At 45.2% G+C, this 20165-nt stretch overlaps 1 protein-coding gene across 1 annotated transcript in view; it reads right to left on the bottom strand.

Moving 5' to 3' along the window:
• Window positions 1-20012, bottom strand: part of LOC120062931 (collagen alpha-1(XXVII) chain B-like) — an 82177-nt gene extending 62165 nt beyond the window's left edge. Inside the window, exons 1-4 of the mRNA XM_039012988.1 lie at window positions 18017-20012; window positions 14564-15963; window positions 8617-8670; window positions 405-458 (exon numbers count right to left, since the gene is read on the bottom strand). Of these exons, the coding sequence (XP_038868916.1) occupies window positions 405-458; window positions 8617-8670; window positions 14564-15963; window positions 18017-20012 (3504 nt within the window). The remainder of the gene's footprint in view (window positions 1-404; window positions 459-8616; window positions 8671-14563; window positions 15964-18016) is intronic.
• Window positions 20013-20165: the final 153 nt, after the last annotated feature.

Below are 20165 nucleotides of genomic sequence, written 5' to 3'. Positions count from 1 at the left end.
AACCACTGATTAAGCAACGGCCATTTTCTGAAGAATTCCATTATGGCCCTAAAAGGCATACTAACTATATCCATAGTATGACCAGTAAGCATACTACATACTCAATTTACAGTACGGCACAAATAGTACTGTTAGTGCGGTTAGTATGAGTATTCAAACACAGCTATGAATTAACCACTGTGCTTTCACTCTGTCTTCATAAGTACTGACACAGGCACAGTTCAAAGAGGACATGAACACCATAGCGTTTCATATGGAATCACAGGATCTACATGTAAATAATGTTACCACTATATACAGCACATACACTATCACCAATACCTGTCTCTATATTGGCCCTCTAATTTGGCCCCATGTGGCCCCCAAAACACCTCTGGATCATAATTGATCTACTGAATACATACCTTGAGTCCAGGGGGTCCGGGGCGACCTGGGTTTCCATGTGGACCAGGAGGACCCTACAAAAACAGGAAGACACAATGTTGAGATGAAATGAAGATTGAGGAGAAAAACAGGTTGATCTACCATACATGTGTTTCAGTACGAAGGGAGTGTGACAGTGTGTTCATGTAGTGGCTCATGTATATGCTTCAACCACTTTGTGGTTTTCGTGAAGGAGTGGGGGATACTTCTATATCCATCACTGTCTGAGTAATCTTACTGCCTGTAGACTTTCCACTCTCTAACGTCTGGCTATGCAACTGGTCAAGGTTGTGTAGGTGCTCTGCAGACCAAATGCACTCTGTCTGTCTGTCTGTCTGTCTGTCTGTCTGTCTGTCTGTCTGTCTGTCTGTCTGTCTGTCTGTCTGTCTGTCTGTCTGTCTGTCTGTCTGTCCGTCCGTCCGTCCGTCCGTCCGTCCGTCCGTCCGTCCGTCCGTCCGTCCGTCTGTCTGTCCGTGTGTCTGCCTGTCTGTGTCTTTGCTTGTCTGCCTGTCTGTGTCTTTGCTTGTCTGCCTGTCTGTGTCTCTGCTTGTCTGCATGTTTGTTTCCCTGCCTGCACGCCTGTCTGAGTTATTAAATATGGATGCGGTTTTCCTCATCGGTTCACTATTCCACCCTCATCCCAGGGGCCCACAGAGCAGAGTGAAGGTAAGGCCAGTCAACCATTTATATAGTGGATATTCTGTCTCTCTTATAGGAGTTATACCAAAAACTGTTGGTACATGTAGAATCCTATTGGACTAGGTGTGCCAAATGTTTTAGCGGGGGACCAACTAAATAGCAACCACTGGTAATTAATGGTAAAGGATAAGTCCTCTTGGGGAAACGGAACATACATTCCAAGTGGGCCCCATTCAACAGAACATACATTCCAAGTGGGCCCCATTCAACAGAACATACACTCCAAGTGGGCCCCATTCAACAGAACATACATTCCAAATGGGCCCCATTCAACAGAACAGGGAGTTGGGGCCGATAGAACCCTTTAGAAAAAAGTATTGTGAAGGTGTCTTCTGAGAAGCCTGATAAAATTTTATTCAAATCAATATTAAATAATTTTGGGGAGAGATAAGCTGCACCTTAGAAAATGTTGGACTTGCTGGGGTAATGTCCATCACAAACACCTCTGGTGACAGGGATAATGACAGTTGAAGTTATGACTTAAATGTGTTTGTTTCCCCCGTCGTACATGAAAAGAAAATTAACTAAAAGCATTCCTGAACACCAAAATCCTCTTGACTCCGTAGTGTTCCATTGTGGAGGATGAGAAGAGAGAGGGGTAATTATGTTCAATCACATCCAGAGGAGAGAGAGAGGAGAGAGAGAGAGAGAGAGAGAGAGAGAGAGAGAGAGAGAGAGAGAGAGAGAGAGAGAGAGAGAGAGAGAGAGAGAGAGAGAGAGGAGAGAGAGAGGGGAGAGAGAGGGGAGACAGAGGAAAGAGAGAGGGGAGACAGAGGAGAGAGAGATAGATGAGAGACAGAGGAGAGAGAGAGGGGATACAGAGGAGAGAAAGACGAGAGAGAGGTGGAGACAGAAGAGAGAGAGAGAGGAGAGACAGGAGAGAGAGGGGAGACAGATGAAAGTGAAAGAAGAGACAGAGAGACAGAGAGAGCGAGAGAGAGAGCAAGAGAGCGAGAGAGCGAGAGAGCGAGAGAGCGAGAGAGAGAGAGAGAGAGAGGAAAGATAGAGGAGAGACGGGAGAGAGAGGAGAGACAAAGGAGAGAGGGGCAGACAGAGGAGAGAGAGGAGAGATGAGGGGAGGGCCAAGTGTTTGGTTTAGTAATCCTGCCTGTCTCAGTCTCTGTTATTTAATGTATGTGCGCTTTATTATCAGCCTGTAGAGAAGTTGCGTTATTATCAGCCTGTAGAGAAGTTGCTTTATTACCAGCCTTTATAGAAGTCAGCAGCTTTCACTACCCCCCACATACTACCCTGCCCCTCAGCCCCAGTCCCAGCACACCACACACAGCTCAGTGGACATGTGGAGACACTTACCAGAAGCTCATCTACAGATTTCCTCCCTCTCTATTCAACCATTCAGTGCATCTCATTGCATTTGCATTAGCTGGATATTACAACATATGGAAATCATTATCTCTTAATACAAAGACGGGAAAGAAATATAGAGAGGGGAGAGAGAGGCACAGAGAGAGAGAGAGAGTAGAGAGAAATAAAGAAGACAGAGAGAGAGAGAGAGAGAGAGCAAGAGAGAGAGAGAGAGAAAATGAGAGAGAGAGAGAAAATGGTAGAGAGAGAGAAAAAAGAGAGAGACGACAGAGAGACAGAGAAGACAGAGAGAGAGAAGACAGAGAGTGAGAGGATAGAGAGAGAAGACAGAGAGAGAGAGTGAGAAGACAGAGAGAGCGAGAGAGAGAGAGAGAGATAGGACAGAGAGTGAGAGAGAGAAGACACAGCGAGAGAAAGAAGACAGAGAGGGAGAGAAGACAGAGAAAAGACAGAGAGAGAGAGAATGGTGGAGAGAAAGAAGAGATAAACAGGAGGCACATGTAGAGACTAAGATATTAGCTTACACATCATATTCAATGAAGTGACAGGAAGCAAGTGATGGGAAGGTAGAGAGATATTCCCCTATGGAGACAGGAGGAGCATTACTCAGTTTATCCTTCAGCCTTTCAGTGTGTGGCCTGACATAGGAGGAGTAACCCTCTCTTCTCCCCTGAGCCCTGATAGTATCCCCACTGAACCCTGTAAAAAGAGGCCTTTGGCTTGTACACAAGGAAAGAAATCTGCCTAGGTGTGTATGTGCACACACACTCACATCAGCTCATGCCTGACACACGTCAGCTCAATCGTCAAACACACACACGCACGCACACACACACACATGGCTCTCTCTCCCCCCAAGACCCAGGCATGGGTCTGGGGTCTGGCCCTAGGGTCTGAGCCTGCCTGTGGATGAAGCGGCAGCTGTGTCACAGGGGGAGAGCTGGGACCAGGTTTATGATGTGGGCCAACAACTTTTACAGGGGTGACACATGCTACTGTCTTTACAGCCCATTAATCCAGAACAGACATTCTAACACACTCTGAGGTTAAACGGACCAGAGAGAGACATGACGCTTGGATCCAGATGACTTGAAGTCAGATAACAGACTTCTCAGAGCTTTAATGTGCTCTACGACACGAGTATGTAGAAAGCAAACGGGTGAGTATGTACATTCCGTATGTAGATCACATGAAATGACACCAAGGAAGTAACATAATGAACTTAATATTGCGGTCATTGATTTATCTCTGGAGGAAAATATATGTCTACTGTTGTATTGTATAAACACAGACCTGGATTTAAAATACTATTTCAAATATCTAAAATACTTTTACATACATTCGAAGTAAGTATTCAGATATGTTTTACTTGAAAAGACAAGTAGTTTAATATATATATATAATATATATAATGTACACTACACAACCAAAAGTATGTGGATGCCTGCTCGTCAAACATCTCATTCCAAAATCATGGGTTGGTCCCCCCTTTGCTATTATAACACTCTTCTGGGAAGGCTTTCCACTAGATGTTGGAACATTGCTGCGGGGACTTGCTTCCATTCAGCCACAAGAGTATTTGTGAGGTCGGCACTGATGTTGGATGATTAGGCCTGGGCAGGCCAATCAAGTTCTTCCACATCGATCTCGACAAACCATTTCTGTATGGACCTCGCTTTGTGTACAGGGGCATTGTCATGCTGAAACAGGAAAGGGCCTTCCCCAAACTGTTGCCACAAAGTTGGAAGCACAGAAGTGTCTAGAATGTCATTGTATGCTGTAGGGTTAAGATTTCCCTTCACAGGAAATAAGGGGCCTAGCCCGAACCATTATTCCTCCTCCACCACACTTTACATTTGGCACTATCCATTCGGCAGGTAGCGTTCTCCTGGCATCCGCCAAACCCAGATTCGTCCGTCGGACTGCCAGATGGTCAACCGTGATTCATCACTCCAGAGAACGCGTTTGGCGGCGAGCTTTACACCGCTCCAGCCGATGCTTGGCATTGCGCATGGTGATCTTAGGCTTGTGTGCGGCTGCTCGGCCATGGAAACCCATTTCATGAAGCTCCCAACGAACAGTTATTGTACTGATGTTGCTTCCAGAGGCAGTTTGGAACTCGGTAGCGAGTGATGCTAAGGACAGGCGATTTTTTACGAATTACGCGCTTCAACACTCGGCGGTCCCGTTCTATGAGCTTGTGTGGCCTACCACTTCGTGGCTGAGCCGTTGTTGCTCCTATAAGTTTCCACTTCACAATAACAGCACTTACAGTTGACCGGGGCAGCTCTAGCAGGGCAAAAATTTGACGAACTGACTTGTTGGAAAGGTGGCATCCTGTGACGGTGCCACGTTGAAAGTCACTGAGGCCAGTAAGGCCATTCTGCTGCTAATGTTTGTGTATGGAGATTACATGGCTGTGTGCTTGATTGTATACACCTGTCAGCAACGGGTGTGGTTGAAATAGCCGAATCCACAAAATGTGGGGTGTCCACATTTGTATATATAGTGTATTTGGAAATACACTTGGAAAGTATTTGACATTATTTTCAAATACTTATTTCAAATACTATTTTCAAACACCTGGGATAAATTCATGGGACTGTATTTGAGTCAGTATATTTGAGTATTTGAAATACAATTTGGCAGACTATTTGTTTTTTTACAAATAACCATTCAAATACTCAAATAGAAATACTTGTTTTGGGCTGTGCATTCAAAAATACTCCAATTGACAAAAAAAGTATTTTAAATACCAGATACTCAAATACATATGTACCGTACTTGAATCCAGGTCAGATAAACAATACCCAAAACAGTGAATGGAAATGCCAGTGCAGTGCTGAACGGCACTATAATCGACCTGCATCAGCCTTCTGTCAGAACCAGTGACAGGCAGCTCCCCTTGGGAAAACAGTCCTTCTTTGGACCCTGGGACATTCAACCAAGAACATTCATCTTGATTTCCTCATCAGTGCCACTACCCTTTCCACAGAGGGTTCTACATGGAACCCAACAGAATTCTACCTGAAACCAAAAAAGGTTCTACCTGCAACCTAAAAGGTTTCTCCTATGGTTACAGCCGAAAAATAATTTTGGAACCCTTTTTTCTAAGAGTATACTGCACTGCTATCTACTGAACTGCACACTACAGCACCTTCACACCTTCCCTGCTGCCTACGCTGTGCTGAGGGTCAGTTCCCCACAACACAAAGGCTCCTTTGATGGCGGCTCAGGCACCAGGCACCATGCCTCCCTGCAGGGCTGGGTGATATCTTCCTCAGGCAGGCACGGCTTTCTTTGAGTGCTAGCCGGCTAGCCGCCCGCAGGCTTGACGACTGAGCTGAGGAACGCTGGTGTGAGGCTCTCACGTGTCTGAAGAGGAAGAGGTGAAGGAAGAGTTGAGTTGAGACAGGCTGCCCACAGTCAGACATGACACCTCTCTGTCAAGAGAAACAGGCTGTTAGCGTTAGTGAGGTAGCTCACGTTCACACAGCACCGACCGTCACCAACCCTTTACTGCAGTAGCTGAGCTGTAATTATGAATGGGGGATGGCTATACGTCTAGACGACTCACGATTACACCTCACATATCTGTGTCAAAGGTGACAGGTCAAATGAGTTCAATGGCTTCTAAAGGTTAGGTTTCACTATTACGTCAGTCCCCTGGAAACAGGTTTCATTAAATCAGTATTTACCATCCAGAGCCACCAAGGTCATTTGTAAAGGTTCATGAAGGTCACAGAAAATAAGTTGTGTTTAGTACAATGTCATTGCACTGTTTAAACAGTTTCTCATGTCTTTGTCAATATTAGAAGAATCAAAATGTTCCCCCATGTGTTGATGTTTGCTTAGCCACGACCCAGAGAGCAGAGCTATCCATATCCAGTTGACAGGCAGGCAGCAGCTCAACCACTTCTTTTAGACATCATACAGTCTTGGGGGCAAATTCTAACTTCCACTTAAGTTCCATTTTCACTTAGTCTCCTATTGACGCCTAGATAACACCTACAGCATCATAGTGTAAAATGATGTGCAGCATCAAAGGTTCAACATTCACCTTCTGCTACCATTTCTGTCAAGCCGTCTATGCAGACAATGTGATGCATACGTTTGATAAATCCAACGTATGTACCACACCGAACGCACTGCAACTGCCTCTGCAACGCAATGCTGCAAAGCAAACACAGCGTTCCATTGGAAATTAATGTACTTCTGGTGTACCAAAACGCAATGCCGCTTTCGGTGTGATCGAGGCGTTAAGATGAACCCAATACAGTACAGATACTGCACCACCAAGTCACTCAGGAATCATTCAGTCCACAATGAATTGGAGTGAATTGTCTGGCAATCCGGGTCTCTGGCTCTTGATCATGAATGAACGGCTTGAAGGTAGTGTACTGGTGGGAGCTGGTAGTGAACTCCAGTCTGGCTCTTAAATGCCTTTAATAAGACGGGGACAAAGCTCTCTTTCTTCAGTTAAAGAGATTGGGTTCCCACAGCCTACCCCTCTGAGGACCCAGACCAGCCCCCGACCTCCAGCCCTCAGTCTCCGGCCTCCAGCCTCCAGAAAGTAGCACAGTCTCATAGACTACGGCTGGTAGCTGATACACACACGCGTATGCAGGCAGACACACACATGCGCACATACCTACGCAAACACACGTACAGTCACACACACTACCTAGAGAAGTCAGTCTGAACAGGATCGCTGAACAGACAGTAAACTCCTTCACTCATATGTATTATCTTGCTGAAAATCCCTGAAAATCTGAAAAATGGAAGAGATGATTCCATTATCATCGTGGGAAAGAAACAATATCTTCTGATGCTCTAATCTAAAAGAGACACTCCTGATCCATTGATAAATCCTTAGATATCTCGGTGGAGGGATTCAGGCTCGCTTCCTACTGAGTAAAGTCTAATAAACATCCATTTTAATATGACATGGATTACATAGGTCCTATGTTCAAAGGTTGCTCCAGCTGCTCTACAGACCAAACCATGGCCCTAAGAGAGGTCACAGGGAGTTTAAACACAACAACAACATAAATATTCAGAGAAACATAACATGTCTTTGTTTTGTTCTATTATTCACAACATGAGCATATTCTAACTCATATAAAGCGCTGCTCATTTTACTAAGGCAAGAAACACTGACTGAGTATGGAGCCGCAAGTGGAGAAGCATGGCAATGGTGAACGATTTAATTTAGAGCACTAATACACTGGAAGCATTCATACAAATAGAAGTAGCCTAACATAGAGGCCAAGTGAAATTATACAACAGGTGGGTCTAATCCTGAATGCTGATTGGTTAAAACCGCATTCCAGCCGGTGCCTATTCCACAAGCACTAGTGGTGTATAAATACCCAATAGTATGCTACTTAATCTAACCAATCCAGAGTTGTTTCTAAGTTTCACATAACGTATTCATTCTTTAACACCTGAATTGCTCCTGTATATACCCCATACAATGAAGACCTTGTGTGTTTCCCTTAATGAATGTAGGTTTCACTCACTAATTTGCCATCGGCTCCACTGACTATCATAGTCTTACAGCTATTTGCTTTCCAGCTTTAGAGGCGTACCTTGGCAGCAGACACACACACAGTGTGATCAGAGCCAAAGGAAACTGAACCTAGGGTGAATAATGCTCCATAATCCAGAGATGTTATTGAGAGCTTTATCATAATTCTCTATAAACCCCTCTGTATTAAGACACTACTAATGGTGTTATCTTAAAGGGATACTATGGGATTTTGGCAATGAGCCGCTTTATCTACATCACTAGAGTCAGATGAACTCGTGGATACCATTTTTATGTCTCTGCGTGCAGTTTGAAGGAAGTTGCTAACTAGAGCTAGCGCAATTGCTTAGTAGCGTTAGCTGGTACCTAGACTGGTACCATAGACTGGAATACCGTATTCCAGTCTATGGTACCAGCTAACGCTAGTAAGCAATTGCACTAGCTCTAGAATGGGAGGGATGGGAGGGTTTTTATCATTTATCATTTATCATTTGTCATTGGTTTTAGTGCCAGGGTTTTTTGAGGTCCACTGAAACCCTTAAAAAAAGAAAGCTCTTTCTTTCCAGGGGCCCCCTGGTTAAGAATCACTGTTTTAGTGTACTCCAAGAGGAACAGGAACACAAACAAGGGAAACTCACCCGAGGCCCCCTCTTCCCCGGCGTCCCTGTCTTCCCAGGAGGTCCTTGAAGTCCCTAGAAGGGGGAAAAAAGATGTCATTAAAGCAGGAAGTGAGTAAGAGCACTAACAGACTGTATACAGGAAGTGGATTGAATTGATTGAATGAAGCCACGTTTGAGAACAGAACTTGAATGAGATACAGTTCCATGGAAGAGTTGGCACTTGGAGGAGTTTGAGAGTTGGAAATGTAACATACAATCCACATAGTGGCATGTCATCACTAGCTGAGCTAACTGCCCTCATTACACTGGCAGTAAAACACCTATCAATCCACCCAGCACGGTTATACTCGGCTGGATCCAAAGTCATTTTCAGGAGCTGCATATCGAAACAAGGCTTCGTTCTTTTCCCTGCCATTCTGCAAGCATAGCCTGTTACATTCAACACAGCTTAGTTTCAACTTGGATCAGTGCTAGCGAACCTCCTTTGTTAGGTCTTGGGTTTAAATGTTGGCAGTGTGGTTGAGAGCGTATTGTTAAGCCAGCTACGGCTCACTCCCACTGAAACCAATATTATTCCAATTCCAAAACCACTCCAGTGCTTGGATGTGGAAGTGTGAGTCATTGTGCTGGCAGGGCGGCCTGGACTGTGGACCGGGGCCTGCGTTAGTCGGTTCCAAACACAGCCACTCTTGTTAATTACGGGCATCAGCTAGCTTTAAACCAATTACACACATGGATTAGCTCAGCTATCAAAGGTCATTGCTAATGAGGGGTCAGAGTCTGCAAACCCAAGCAGAGAGCAGACCCTTAGTTAGGTTTGGAAATGTTAGGTTTTGATCTCATTTCTACTTTTCCACCAGGCTCATAAAACACAACGACAAGACAGGAAAGAGGAAATGAAAAACATCTTGAGAACTACGTAGGAACATACAGTAGGATCTATGGTTTTGTTAACATATAGTAGGATCTATGGTTTTGTTAACATACAGTAGGAACTATGTTTTTTTAACATACAGTACGAACTACGGTTTGTTAACATACAGTAGGAACTATGTTTTTTTTAACATAAAGTAGGATCACCGGTTTGTTAACATATTGTGGCTTGCGAAAGTATTCACCCCCCTTGGCATTTTTCCTATTTTGTTGCCTGGAATTAAAATAGATTTTTGGGGGGTTTGTATCATTTGATTTACACAACATGCCTACCACTTTGAAGATGCAAAATATTTTTATTGTGAAACAAACAAGAAATAAGAAAAAAAACTGAAAACTTAAGCGTGAATAACTATTCACCCCCCCAAAGTCAATACTTTGTAGAGCCGCCTTTTGCAGCAATTACAGCTTCAAGTCTCTTAGGGTATGTATCTATAAGCTTGGCACATCTAGCCACTGGGATTTTTGCCCATTCTTCAAGGAAAAACTACTTTCAGCTCCTTCAAGTTGGATGGGTTCCGCTGGTGTACAGCAATCTTTAAGTCATACCACAGTTTCTCAATTGGATTGAGGTCTGGGCTTTGACTAGGCCATTCCAAGACATTTAAATGTTCCCCTTAAACCACTCAAGTGTTGCTTTAGCAGTATCCTTAGGGTCATTGTCCTGACAGAAGGTGAACCTCCGTCCCAGTCTCAAAACTCTGGAAGACTGAAACAGATTTCCCTCAAGAATTTCCTGTATTTAGCGCTATCCATCATTCCTTCAATTCTGACCAGGTTCTCAGTCCCTGCCGATGAAAAACATCCCTACAGCACCATGCTTCACTGTGGGGATGGTGTTCTCGGGGTAATGAGAGGTGTTGGGTTTGCGCCAGACATAGCATTTTCCTTGATGGCCAAAAAGCTCAATTTTATTCTCATCTGACCAGAGTTCCTTCTTACATATGTTTGGGAAGTCTCCCACATGCCTTTTGGCGAAAACCAAACGTGTTTGCTTATTTTTTTCTTTAAGCAATGGCTTTTTTCTGGCCACTCTTCCGTAAAGCCCAGCTCTGTGGAGTGTACGGCTTAAAGTGGTCCTATGGACAGATACTCCAATCTTCGCTGTGGAGCATTGCAGCTCCTTCAGAATTACCTTTGGTCTCTTTGTTTGGCCTCTCTGATTAATGCCCTCCTTGCCTGGTCTGTGAGTTTTGGTGGGCAGCCCTCTCTTTGCAGGTTTGTTGTGGTGCGATATTCTTTCCATTTTTTAATAACGGATTTAATGGCGCTCTGTGGATTGTTCAAAGTTTTGGAAAAACAATTATAACTCAACCCTGATCTGTACTTCTCCACAACTTTGTCCCTGACCTGTTTGGCGAGCTCCTTGGTCTTCATGGCGCCGCGTTCTTGGTGGTGCCCCTTGCTTAGTGGTGTTGCAGACTCTGGGGCCTTTCAGAACAGGTGTATATCTACTGAGATCATGTGACACTTAGATTGTACACAGGTGGACATTATTTAACTAATTATGTGACTTCTGAAGGTAATTGGTTGCACCAGATCTTATTTAGGGGTTTCATAGCAAAGGGGGTGAATACATATGCATTCACCACTTTTCCATTTTATTTTTTTGTTGAATTTTTTGAAACAAGTAATTTATTTCATTTCACTTCAGCAATTTGGAGTATTTTGTGTATGTCTATTACAACAAAATACGAAAAACGCCAAGGGGGATGAATATTTTTGCAAGGCACTGTACAGTAGGAACTACGTTTTGTTAACATACAGTAGGACCTATGGTTTTGTTAACATACAGTAGGAACTACGGTTCGTTAACAGACAGTAGGAACTATGTTTTTGTTAACATACAGTAGGTTCTATGGTTTTGTTAACATACAGTAGGATCTATGGTTTTGTTAACATACAGTAGGATCTATGGTTTTGTTAACATACAATAGGATCTATGGTTTTGTTAACATATAGTAGGATCTATGGTTTTGTTAACATACAGTAGGAACTTAATGGTGGATACTGTATATAAATCCGATGGTCATAAAACAATTGTTTCTATTTGGACACTTTAACTACCTTATTAAGTCTTTAACTACCAATTTGTTTTTGTCCAGACCTTGAAGGTGAAAACACAAACGCCAACATTTTGGGGCCAAACACTGTAGCTAAGCCTGATAGTGGAAATGCACCACAAGACTACTACCAAGACTACTTTACACAGCTAGAGAAACACGTCTTTATCGAACAAGCCTACTGTAAGTACAAATTGAGGAGACCAGTTCTCAGAGTGTGTTGCTTATTTAACTGGAAACCAGTGCTGTAAGAAGACTGTTTATGCTTTGGTGTGGTCCACAATTGAAATGACACTGACAGCTTGAAGATAGAGACCAGTGTGGGCTATGTCAGGACATGTGTAACCTGACAGATGCCAAGCTTGCACTGCAGTGGAGTTCAACAGTGTTTGAAGATTCCAATAGTCAAACCGGCTGCCACAAACCCTCAAAACAAAGCTTGCCAATAGTTCTATCTAAATTCCAGTCAATTTGTAGAATTGCGCTGCTACAAAGAACGTCTAGTCTCCAATTCTACTGACAGGAATAGAAGCAAATTGTAGTTGTGGAATTCTTGGTTCTGAATGAGTGAGTTATTCTAGCTGCTGCAAACCTTGGATGATAGAACGGTGTTACATAGCAGTGGAACTTGAAAGGCATTCTAACACATTATCATGCCAGGCAGGAGACAAACTATGCCTGTCTCCCAATGGTACCCTATTCTCTACAGAGTGCACTAATTTTGGTCATTTGGGATGCAGACTAGGCCTATATCCTGGTAACGTCATGGGATGCAGACTAGGCCTATATCCTGGTAACGTCATGGGATGGAGACTAGGCCTATATCCTGGTAATGTCATGGGATGCAGACTAGGCCTATATCCTGGTAACGTCATGGGATGCAGATTAGGCCTATATCCTGGCAAGGTCAGCCTTGACCAAGCATGAGGCGAATCCAGCCCAGCATCAATTGTAGGCTAGCTCTCCAATAAACATGTTTCTCCCACCTTTAAGCGGCTATGACGTACATAGCCGTGTGGATTCCCTCACTGCAGAAGTACGAGCGGAAAGAATTGCCAACGCTGCTCTGTTCGGTCAAGTATGACCTAACGCTGGGGCTCTCTGGGCTTCAGTTAACAATGGAAAATGTGGGTAACCATCATCTGTACCCCAGACCAGTGAATTGCCTCACAGCAGGGCCTGCATAATGTCCTCAATATAACAAACAAAGGCCATTATATTAAAACTGTAAACTATGTCATACTTTGCCTACAAAGTATGTTCTGAAATTTCTGACAAAAAAAATCTGAGATCAGTATTTGATTTAACTTAAGACAGAGTCAAGGGCAGACATTGCCTTAGCAGCACAAGCAAGTATTATTATCAAGTACATCAACATACAACATTGTGAGAAGAGTGACACCACAAAACACATGAAAACACCTGAAATAGTCCGTGACACGGGGACACATTGCCAAGGCCAAGAGTGTCAAAAAAGACCAATAACTCCCATTTCATGAGATCTTTAAAAACAAGTACAGCCTCAAGCCCTGCCATCCTACCTGGGCACCATAACATTCCAAGGTTACAATAAGAACAAATTACCTATGTGCTATGAGCTATCAATGGTCTGTTAGGAGCTGTACAGTCATGCTTGTTATAGTTTTCAAAGTTGTTGAAACATCTGACTTCATAACATTTCTCATTACAATGTGAGTTTGTCCTCTGGGAATCCATGTATCATTTTCATCGCTTTCACAAGACGAGAAGTCTTCACTTCAATCCAAAAACATTGAAGCACACATTTTAAAATTACACCACAGGTTTGAACTAACTCAACAAAATGTACAGAAAATCTTCATCTGACAAATCACACACTCAACAAATCCATATCGCCGTAAATTGAATTATGATTATCAGGTCAAGCATTCCTGTCACTCTAATTAGGCCCCACTTCATAAAACGGTTAAATGTTCCGAGGCATTTTATTCACCATGACCTCTGATCCTGCTCTAAAGGTCTACATTTTTCCTCCTGGGAGGAATCTCTCGCCCCGGCGTCAGGCCCTCAGCTCAGACACACAGACCGCTGGCTGGCATGGCCCTTCTGTTGGCCTGGCTATTTCTACCTATCCCGCTAAAAAGGAAATCTCACATTAGCAAGCAAGCACCGGTAGCTAGCACCGGCCCGCCAGTCTTTCATACTTGGGGGGAGGGGGGCACTAGTGAGCAGGCTATAGAGAAGGTAACGTTTTAGTGAGCTCCTACTAAAACACAAGATAGAATCAAAAAACTGAAAGTGAAAGATGGAGCCTCTGCAATATGTTATGTAAAATGAACAGATGCACAACTGAAGGGCAGTTTACAAGTAAAAGTGACACTTCTAAGCCTTGTAATTCCCAATAAAAGCCTGCAAAGACACTTTTCTCAGTCAGTGCCTTTCTGGCTTTATAGGACACACAGCCAGGACTCGGGGGGGGGGGGGGGGGGGGGGCACTTCGATGTCTGTAACCCAGGGAAGGGCTTTGACAGGGGCTTATAAATTGGATGAACCTACCCCCAACACCCAACCACCCCTTCATCAACAGAGTGACTTAGCATCAGGCTCCCTGCTTGTTTAACACCATGGGCGGAGGAGGGATTAGAACAGTACAGAACAGAGCTCAGTGTGAAATATGGCTATCAGGTGTTCAAAGGCATCAGGCTGCTCCTGCCACGCATGCCAGGCATGTTTTAAAATGTATATATATATTTTGTTTTAACCTTAATTTAACTAGGCAAGTCAGTTAAGAACAAATTCTTATTTACAATGACGGCCTACACCGACCAAACGCTGGGACAATTGTGCGCCGCCCTATGGGACTCCCAATCACGGCCGGATGTGATACAGCCTGGATTCGAACCAGGGACTGTAGTGACGCTTCTTGCAATGAGATACAGTGCCCTAGACCGCTGCGCACACACACCTCTATTTAAAAGACATGTTCTTACCGCGGGTCCTGGTTCTCCCTTTAGTCCAGGTGGTCCCGGCCCAGCCAGCAATGAGAACTGGGTCGGTTCCAAGTCCCAGGTTTGGAAGCCATCTGTGGCAGGCGGAGTGACAGGGATAAATGAGGTGTGTTTGACAGCCTCCACATTGGTCACTCTGGGCTCAGGATTCTGTGCAGCCAGAGCGGTCAGCTGCTTCCTCTGTACGAAGAGGACAGAGGTGTTTGAAGAAGAAGCAGAAGAAGAAGAGCCTTGTTTGGATGCTGCCGTGGTTTGGTGGTCTGGCTTCTTCTTTGGTGGCGTTGTTGTGGTGGAAAGAAGTGGTGCAGCAGCCAAACTGCTCCCCGTGGGTTTCTGGGTTTTATCACCTGGTTCCATTGCTGTGCTCTTTTTAGCTAAACTGTCGCCACGGGACGTTGGCATTGGGGATGTTTGTGTTTCGCTGGTCCTGAGGGGTACAGTAACAGTTTGGGTCGTGGCCACTACGGGGCGCTTTAATCCCGGCCTGGCCGTTGTCAGGGCGACAGTCACAGGACGAGACAGGGACATAGTTCCAGGCTTTGGTGTCACAAAACTCTTACGCACAGAGAGGGTTGGCGCCACTGTGGGGCGGTTAGTTGGGACAATAAGCTTAGTCCTGGTTCTGTCCTCAGTCAAGGCCAGATTAGGGCTGGGGGCCTTCCTGGGTATTTCAGTCGGCATTAGAGGGGTGAGGAGGGCGACAGTAAGGTTTGGGTCTGAGGGGATCAGAGGTAGCAGGGATGGGAGATTTACGGGCCTGTAGTTGTCGGCCTCCCTGCACTGTTTCTTAATGTACTTACAATAGTTATGAGCTGCCTTGGCAGAGGGGTAAATATCAAACTGGCAAACGGCACCCTCAAACTGCACCGAGTTCTGGGCCATCTTACCCAAGAGGAAAGAGCCCTCGGGATCCAGGGCCTCCTCTTTTTTAGAATGCAGATCTGCATGTACACTAGTCTTCCCACAAGAAGTATATAACGAGACCCTCTGGCCTCGGATGTCCAGGGCCAGGTTATGCCACTGGCCGTTGTGAACGTCATAATCGAAACTGACCAAGTCCCTCTGGCCCACGTAGACCAGCACCTTCCCCAGGATGAACTGGACCCCCAGCTGCAGTCTCCTCCTCTTGGACAGGACAGTGAAGAGGAAGGCGCTGTTGACGCGGTGGGAGCACATGCTGAGGATCAGAGACAGGTTGGTGGTGGGGTAGGAGGCAGGGGGTAGGACGGACGACAGTGGGGCCTGGACCCGGGCCCGTTGGGTGAGGATGACCCCAGACTTAAAGGGGATGACCCCCTGGGGTGCGAAGCGGGCCCCTGTGGACGATGCACCTCCTCCGGTCCTCGTCCCTGTAAGCCCCAGCTGCTGTAGAACGTCCACATCTACAGAGGAGCAGAAGAAACACACCATTAGGCAGATCACATGACCATAGCTCATTTAGAAGATGTGAAAGACATATTCAGAAAAATGGAAACTCAACTGGTGAAAAATCAAGTGTTTCAGACACAAAGACTCAACATCAGGCTGTTTATAGACAGCTTCCAGATGATGTCAGATTACAGGTTGTATTTGGAGGTGTGATGTGACAGCAAAGTGACATCGTATTTATGTTGATGTTTGCCTTTTTCTGTCTCCTCTCACTACAGATTGAGTTATAGTGATGTCGACTTCACAGAGGAGACCTTGTTATAAACTAGGACATGTTCCAGGCGTTCAGCCATCTTTCCAGGATTTCTCCCAGACAAAGAGACTCTTCTGAGTTACTGAATTTACATAATGTGTTTGGTTTAATTCAGTAGTGGCATTTAGTCGTTGTCAAAGTCAAACGTTGGCAATATGTTCCATCAATCATGACATCAAGATGAGACAGTGAAACTGCGATTCATTGTGAACAATTGATTTTCTGATATCAGACATCACTCATTCACTAAAATAGGTAGGGGGAATAGATTTCTGATACAGACTGAAGTCTCAAAGACAGTGTTCCTCGTACTCAAGTATCAAGATCAGTTCATCCAAGGTCTTACCAGCAACAACTGTTTATGCATACATGTGGGATATATTTACAATGTAATTTCAGGCTTTGTGCCAATTCTTTGAATGTGTGACCAACAACAACTAAAAGAGCAGGGGTCACAAGAGTTGATCACAGACATTTCAGCATCGCATTAGTGGAAACCAAGACAGTTCTCAGGGAAGACCTGCTTGTAGCTAGATATGTTTGAGTTGCTTCTGGGACAATTTTAGCATTTTAGCTAACCCTAACGCTTTTCCTAACCTGCCACATTAATTGTCCTAACCTGCTGCATTAGTTCTCTTAACCTGCTACGAAAAGTCACTTCTGCTAGTCAAAACCAGAAGTTCTGCCCTGAGAACACTCTTTGTTGGCCCTTATCACCTTTTAACGTGGCAGTGGAATGAGTAGAGGTTTGTAGAGGCTAAGGTTAAAAACACTATGCAAAATCAAATTAACTGATTTGATTTCTTCATTAGAACAGAATTCGATTTTTTTATGTGACCAAATAAATGAAACACTGCAAGCCCGAGTCCAAACTGGCAGCTCCCTGACTAAAATGTGGAAATCCTGTGGCAAAAACCGCTCATGAAGAGATAGCCAGCGATCTCCACTGGGGCTGTGCATCAACGTCCAACTCCACCAATGGCCCACAGATTATGTAGCTATTATGTCAGTCTTGGTTAGAAAAACCTCTTGAAACAGAAGCTCAACGGCTCCCTGGAGAGAGGACAGTGATGGTGGTTTTTAACAATGAAGGATATCTGCAGATCTACAAAGCAGACAGAAAACCTCCTTTTCCTTTGTCTGGAAATGAACAATGTGTTCTGCTGAGTACGGTGTAAAAATGACTGGAACTGACTGAGACAGGAGGCCAGGATTAAGCGGTTATTGTATTGTGGAAACTTTACAGTAGCCTGGATGTTCCAGGTTTTAATTACAATCTCATGGGAAGGAATAGAGATTATAGATAATTGTTGTAACCATATGCCGGTTAAACTTATAGTGCTTTGTGCTTAGTGTTAGTGACTGCATAAATGTTTTAAGATGTTCAAATTTCAAATGAGTACTTATGTCAGACCCTGACCCCCAAACCAGGACAGGAAGAGCTCTACAGGAAGTGCTCTAAAGGAAGTGCTCTACCGGAAGTGCTCTACATTCTACATATTTGTGAAACTGGTAAGAAAGGCATGCTGGTAAGAAAGACATTCAGCTTAAAGAAAGCAGCTTTACTTACAGGAGATCAAATGGTCCAGAAGGAAAATCGAATAAATCAGATGAGTTGTTGTAGCAAAACCTTCAACACTTGTTACAACATTGTTACAACGTTACACTTGCTTTTAAATAGCTGATAGGAGATCAACCTGATACAGTCCAGTCCAGTCTATTGCTTGCCTACAGTAACTTGTGTATTTCTTTACACAAATTATCATCCTTCTTCTCTATGTCAAACTCTATGTCTATGTGGAGTAATGTAGCTGAAGTATGGTACTGTAGTAGGGCATCTGGGTGCCACCAGGTACAGTGTTGGTACCATGTTGTAGTAGGGCATCTGGGTACCACCAGGGACAGTGTTGGTACCATGTTGTAGTAAGCCATCTGGGTACCACCAGGGACAGTGCTGGTACCATGTTGTAGTAGGGCATCTGGGTACCACCAGGGACAGTGCTGGTACCATGTTGTAGTAGGGCATCTGGGTACCACCAGGGACAGTGCTGGTACCATGTTGTAGTAAGCCATCTGGGTACCACCAGGGACAGTGCTGGTACCATGTTGTAGTAAGCCATCTGGGTACCACCAGGGACAGTGCTGGTACCATGTTGTAGTAAGCCATCTGGGTACCACCAGGGACAGTGCTGGTACCATGTTGTAGTAGGGCATCTGGGTACCACCAGGGACAGTGCTGTTACCATGTTGTAGTAAGCCATCTGGGTACCACCAGGGACAGTGCTGGTACCATGTTGTAGTAAGCCATCTGGGTACCACCAGGGACAGTGCTGGTACCATGTTGTAGTAAGCCATCTGGGTACCACCAGGGACAGTGCTGGTACCATGTTGTAGTAAGCCATCTGGGTACCACCAGGGACAGTGCTGGTACCATGTTGTAGTAAGCCATCTGGGTACCACCAGGGACAGTGCTGGTACCATGTTGTAGTAAGCCATCTGGGTACCACCAGGGACAGTGCTGGTACCATGTTGTAGTAAGCCATCTGGGTACCACCAGGGACAGTGCTGGTACCATGTTGTAGTAGGGCATCTGGGTACCACCAGGGACAGTGCTGGTACCATGTTGTAGTAGGGCATATGGGTACCACCAGGGACAGTGCTGGTACCATGTTGTAGTAGGGCATCTGGGTACCACCAGGGACAGTGCTGGTACCATGTTGTAGTAAGCCATCTGGGTACCACCAGGGACAGTGCTGGTACCATGTTGTAGTAGGGCATCTGGGTACCACCAGGGACAGTGCTGGTACCATGTTGTAGTAAGCCATCTGGGTACCACCAGGGACAGTGCTGGTACCATGTTGTAGTAGGGCATATGGGTACCACCAGGGACAGTGCTGGTACCATGTTGTAGTAAGCCATCTGGGTACCACCAGGGACAGTGCTGGTACCATGTTGTAGTAGGGCATCTGGGTACCACCAGTGACAGTGCTGGTACCATGTTGTAGTAAGCCATCTGGGTACCACTAGGGACAGTGCTGGTACCATGTTGTAGTAGGGCATCTGGGTACCACCAGGGACAGTGCTGTTACCATGTTGTAGTAAGCCATCTGGGTACCACCAGGGACAGTGTTGGTACCATGTTGTAGTAAGCCATCTGGGTACCACCAGGGACAGTGCTGGTACCATGTTGTAGTAAGCCATCTGGGTACCACCAGGGACAGTGCTGGTACCATGTTGTAGTAGGGCATCTGGGTACCACCAGGGACAGTGCTGGTACCATGTTGTAGTAGGGCATCTGGGTACCACCAGGGACAGTGCTGGTACCATGTTGTAGTAGGGCATCTGGGTACCACCAGGGACAGTGCTGGTACCATGTTGTAGTAGGGCATCTGGGTACCACCAGGGACAGTGTTGGTACCATGTTGTAGTAAGCCATCTGGGTACCACCAGGGACAGTGCTGGTACCATGTTGTAGTAGGGCATCTGGGTACCACCAGTGACAGTGCTGGTACCATGTTGTAGTAAGCCATCTGGGTACCACCAGGGACAGTGCTGGTACCATGTTGTAGTAGGGCATCTGGGTACCACCAGGGACAGTGCTGGTACCATGTTGTAGTAAGCCATCTGGGTACCACCAGGGACAGTGCTGGTACCATGTTGTAGTAGGGCATCTGGGTACCACCAGGGACAGTGCTGGTACCATGTTGTAGTAGGGCATATGGGTACCACCAGGGACAGTGTTTGCACCATACGGATTGAGGCCCACAAAGGCTGAATCAGCATCATGAACCAGCTCCCTGCACCAGCTAGGCTACACTCAGAAAAAAAGGTGCTATCTAGAACCTAAAAGGGTTTTTCGGCTGACCTCATAGGAAACCCATTTGAATAAGACTATTTTCAGTT

This window comes from Salvelinus namaycush, chromosome 18, assembly GCF_016432855.1.
Source record: "Salvelinus namaycush isolate Seneca chromosome 18, SaNama_1.0, whole genome shotgun sequence".
In the NCBI taxonomy this organism is placed as follows: domain Eukaryota; kingdom Metazoa; phylum Chordata; class Actinopteri; order Salmoniformes; family Salmonidae; genus Salvelinus; species Salvelinus namaycush.
Note: the sequence above shows the minus strand (reverse complement) of the source record. Positions and strands in the feature narration are given on the sequence as shown.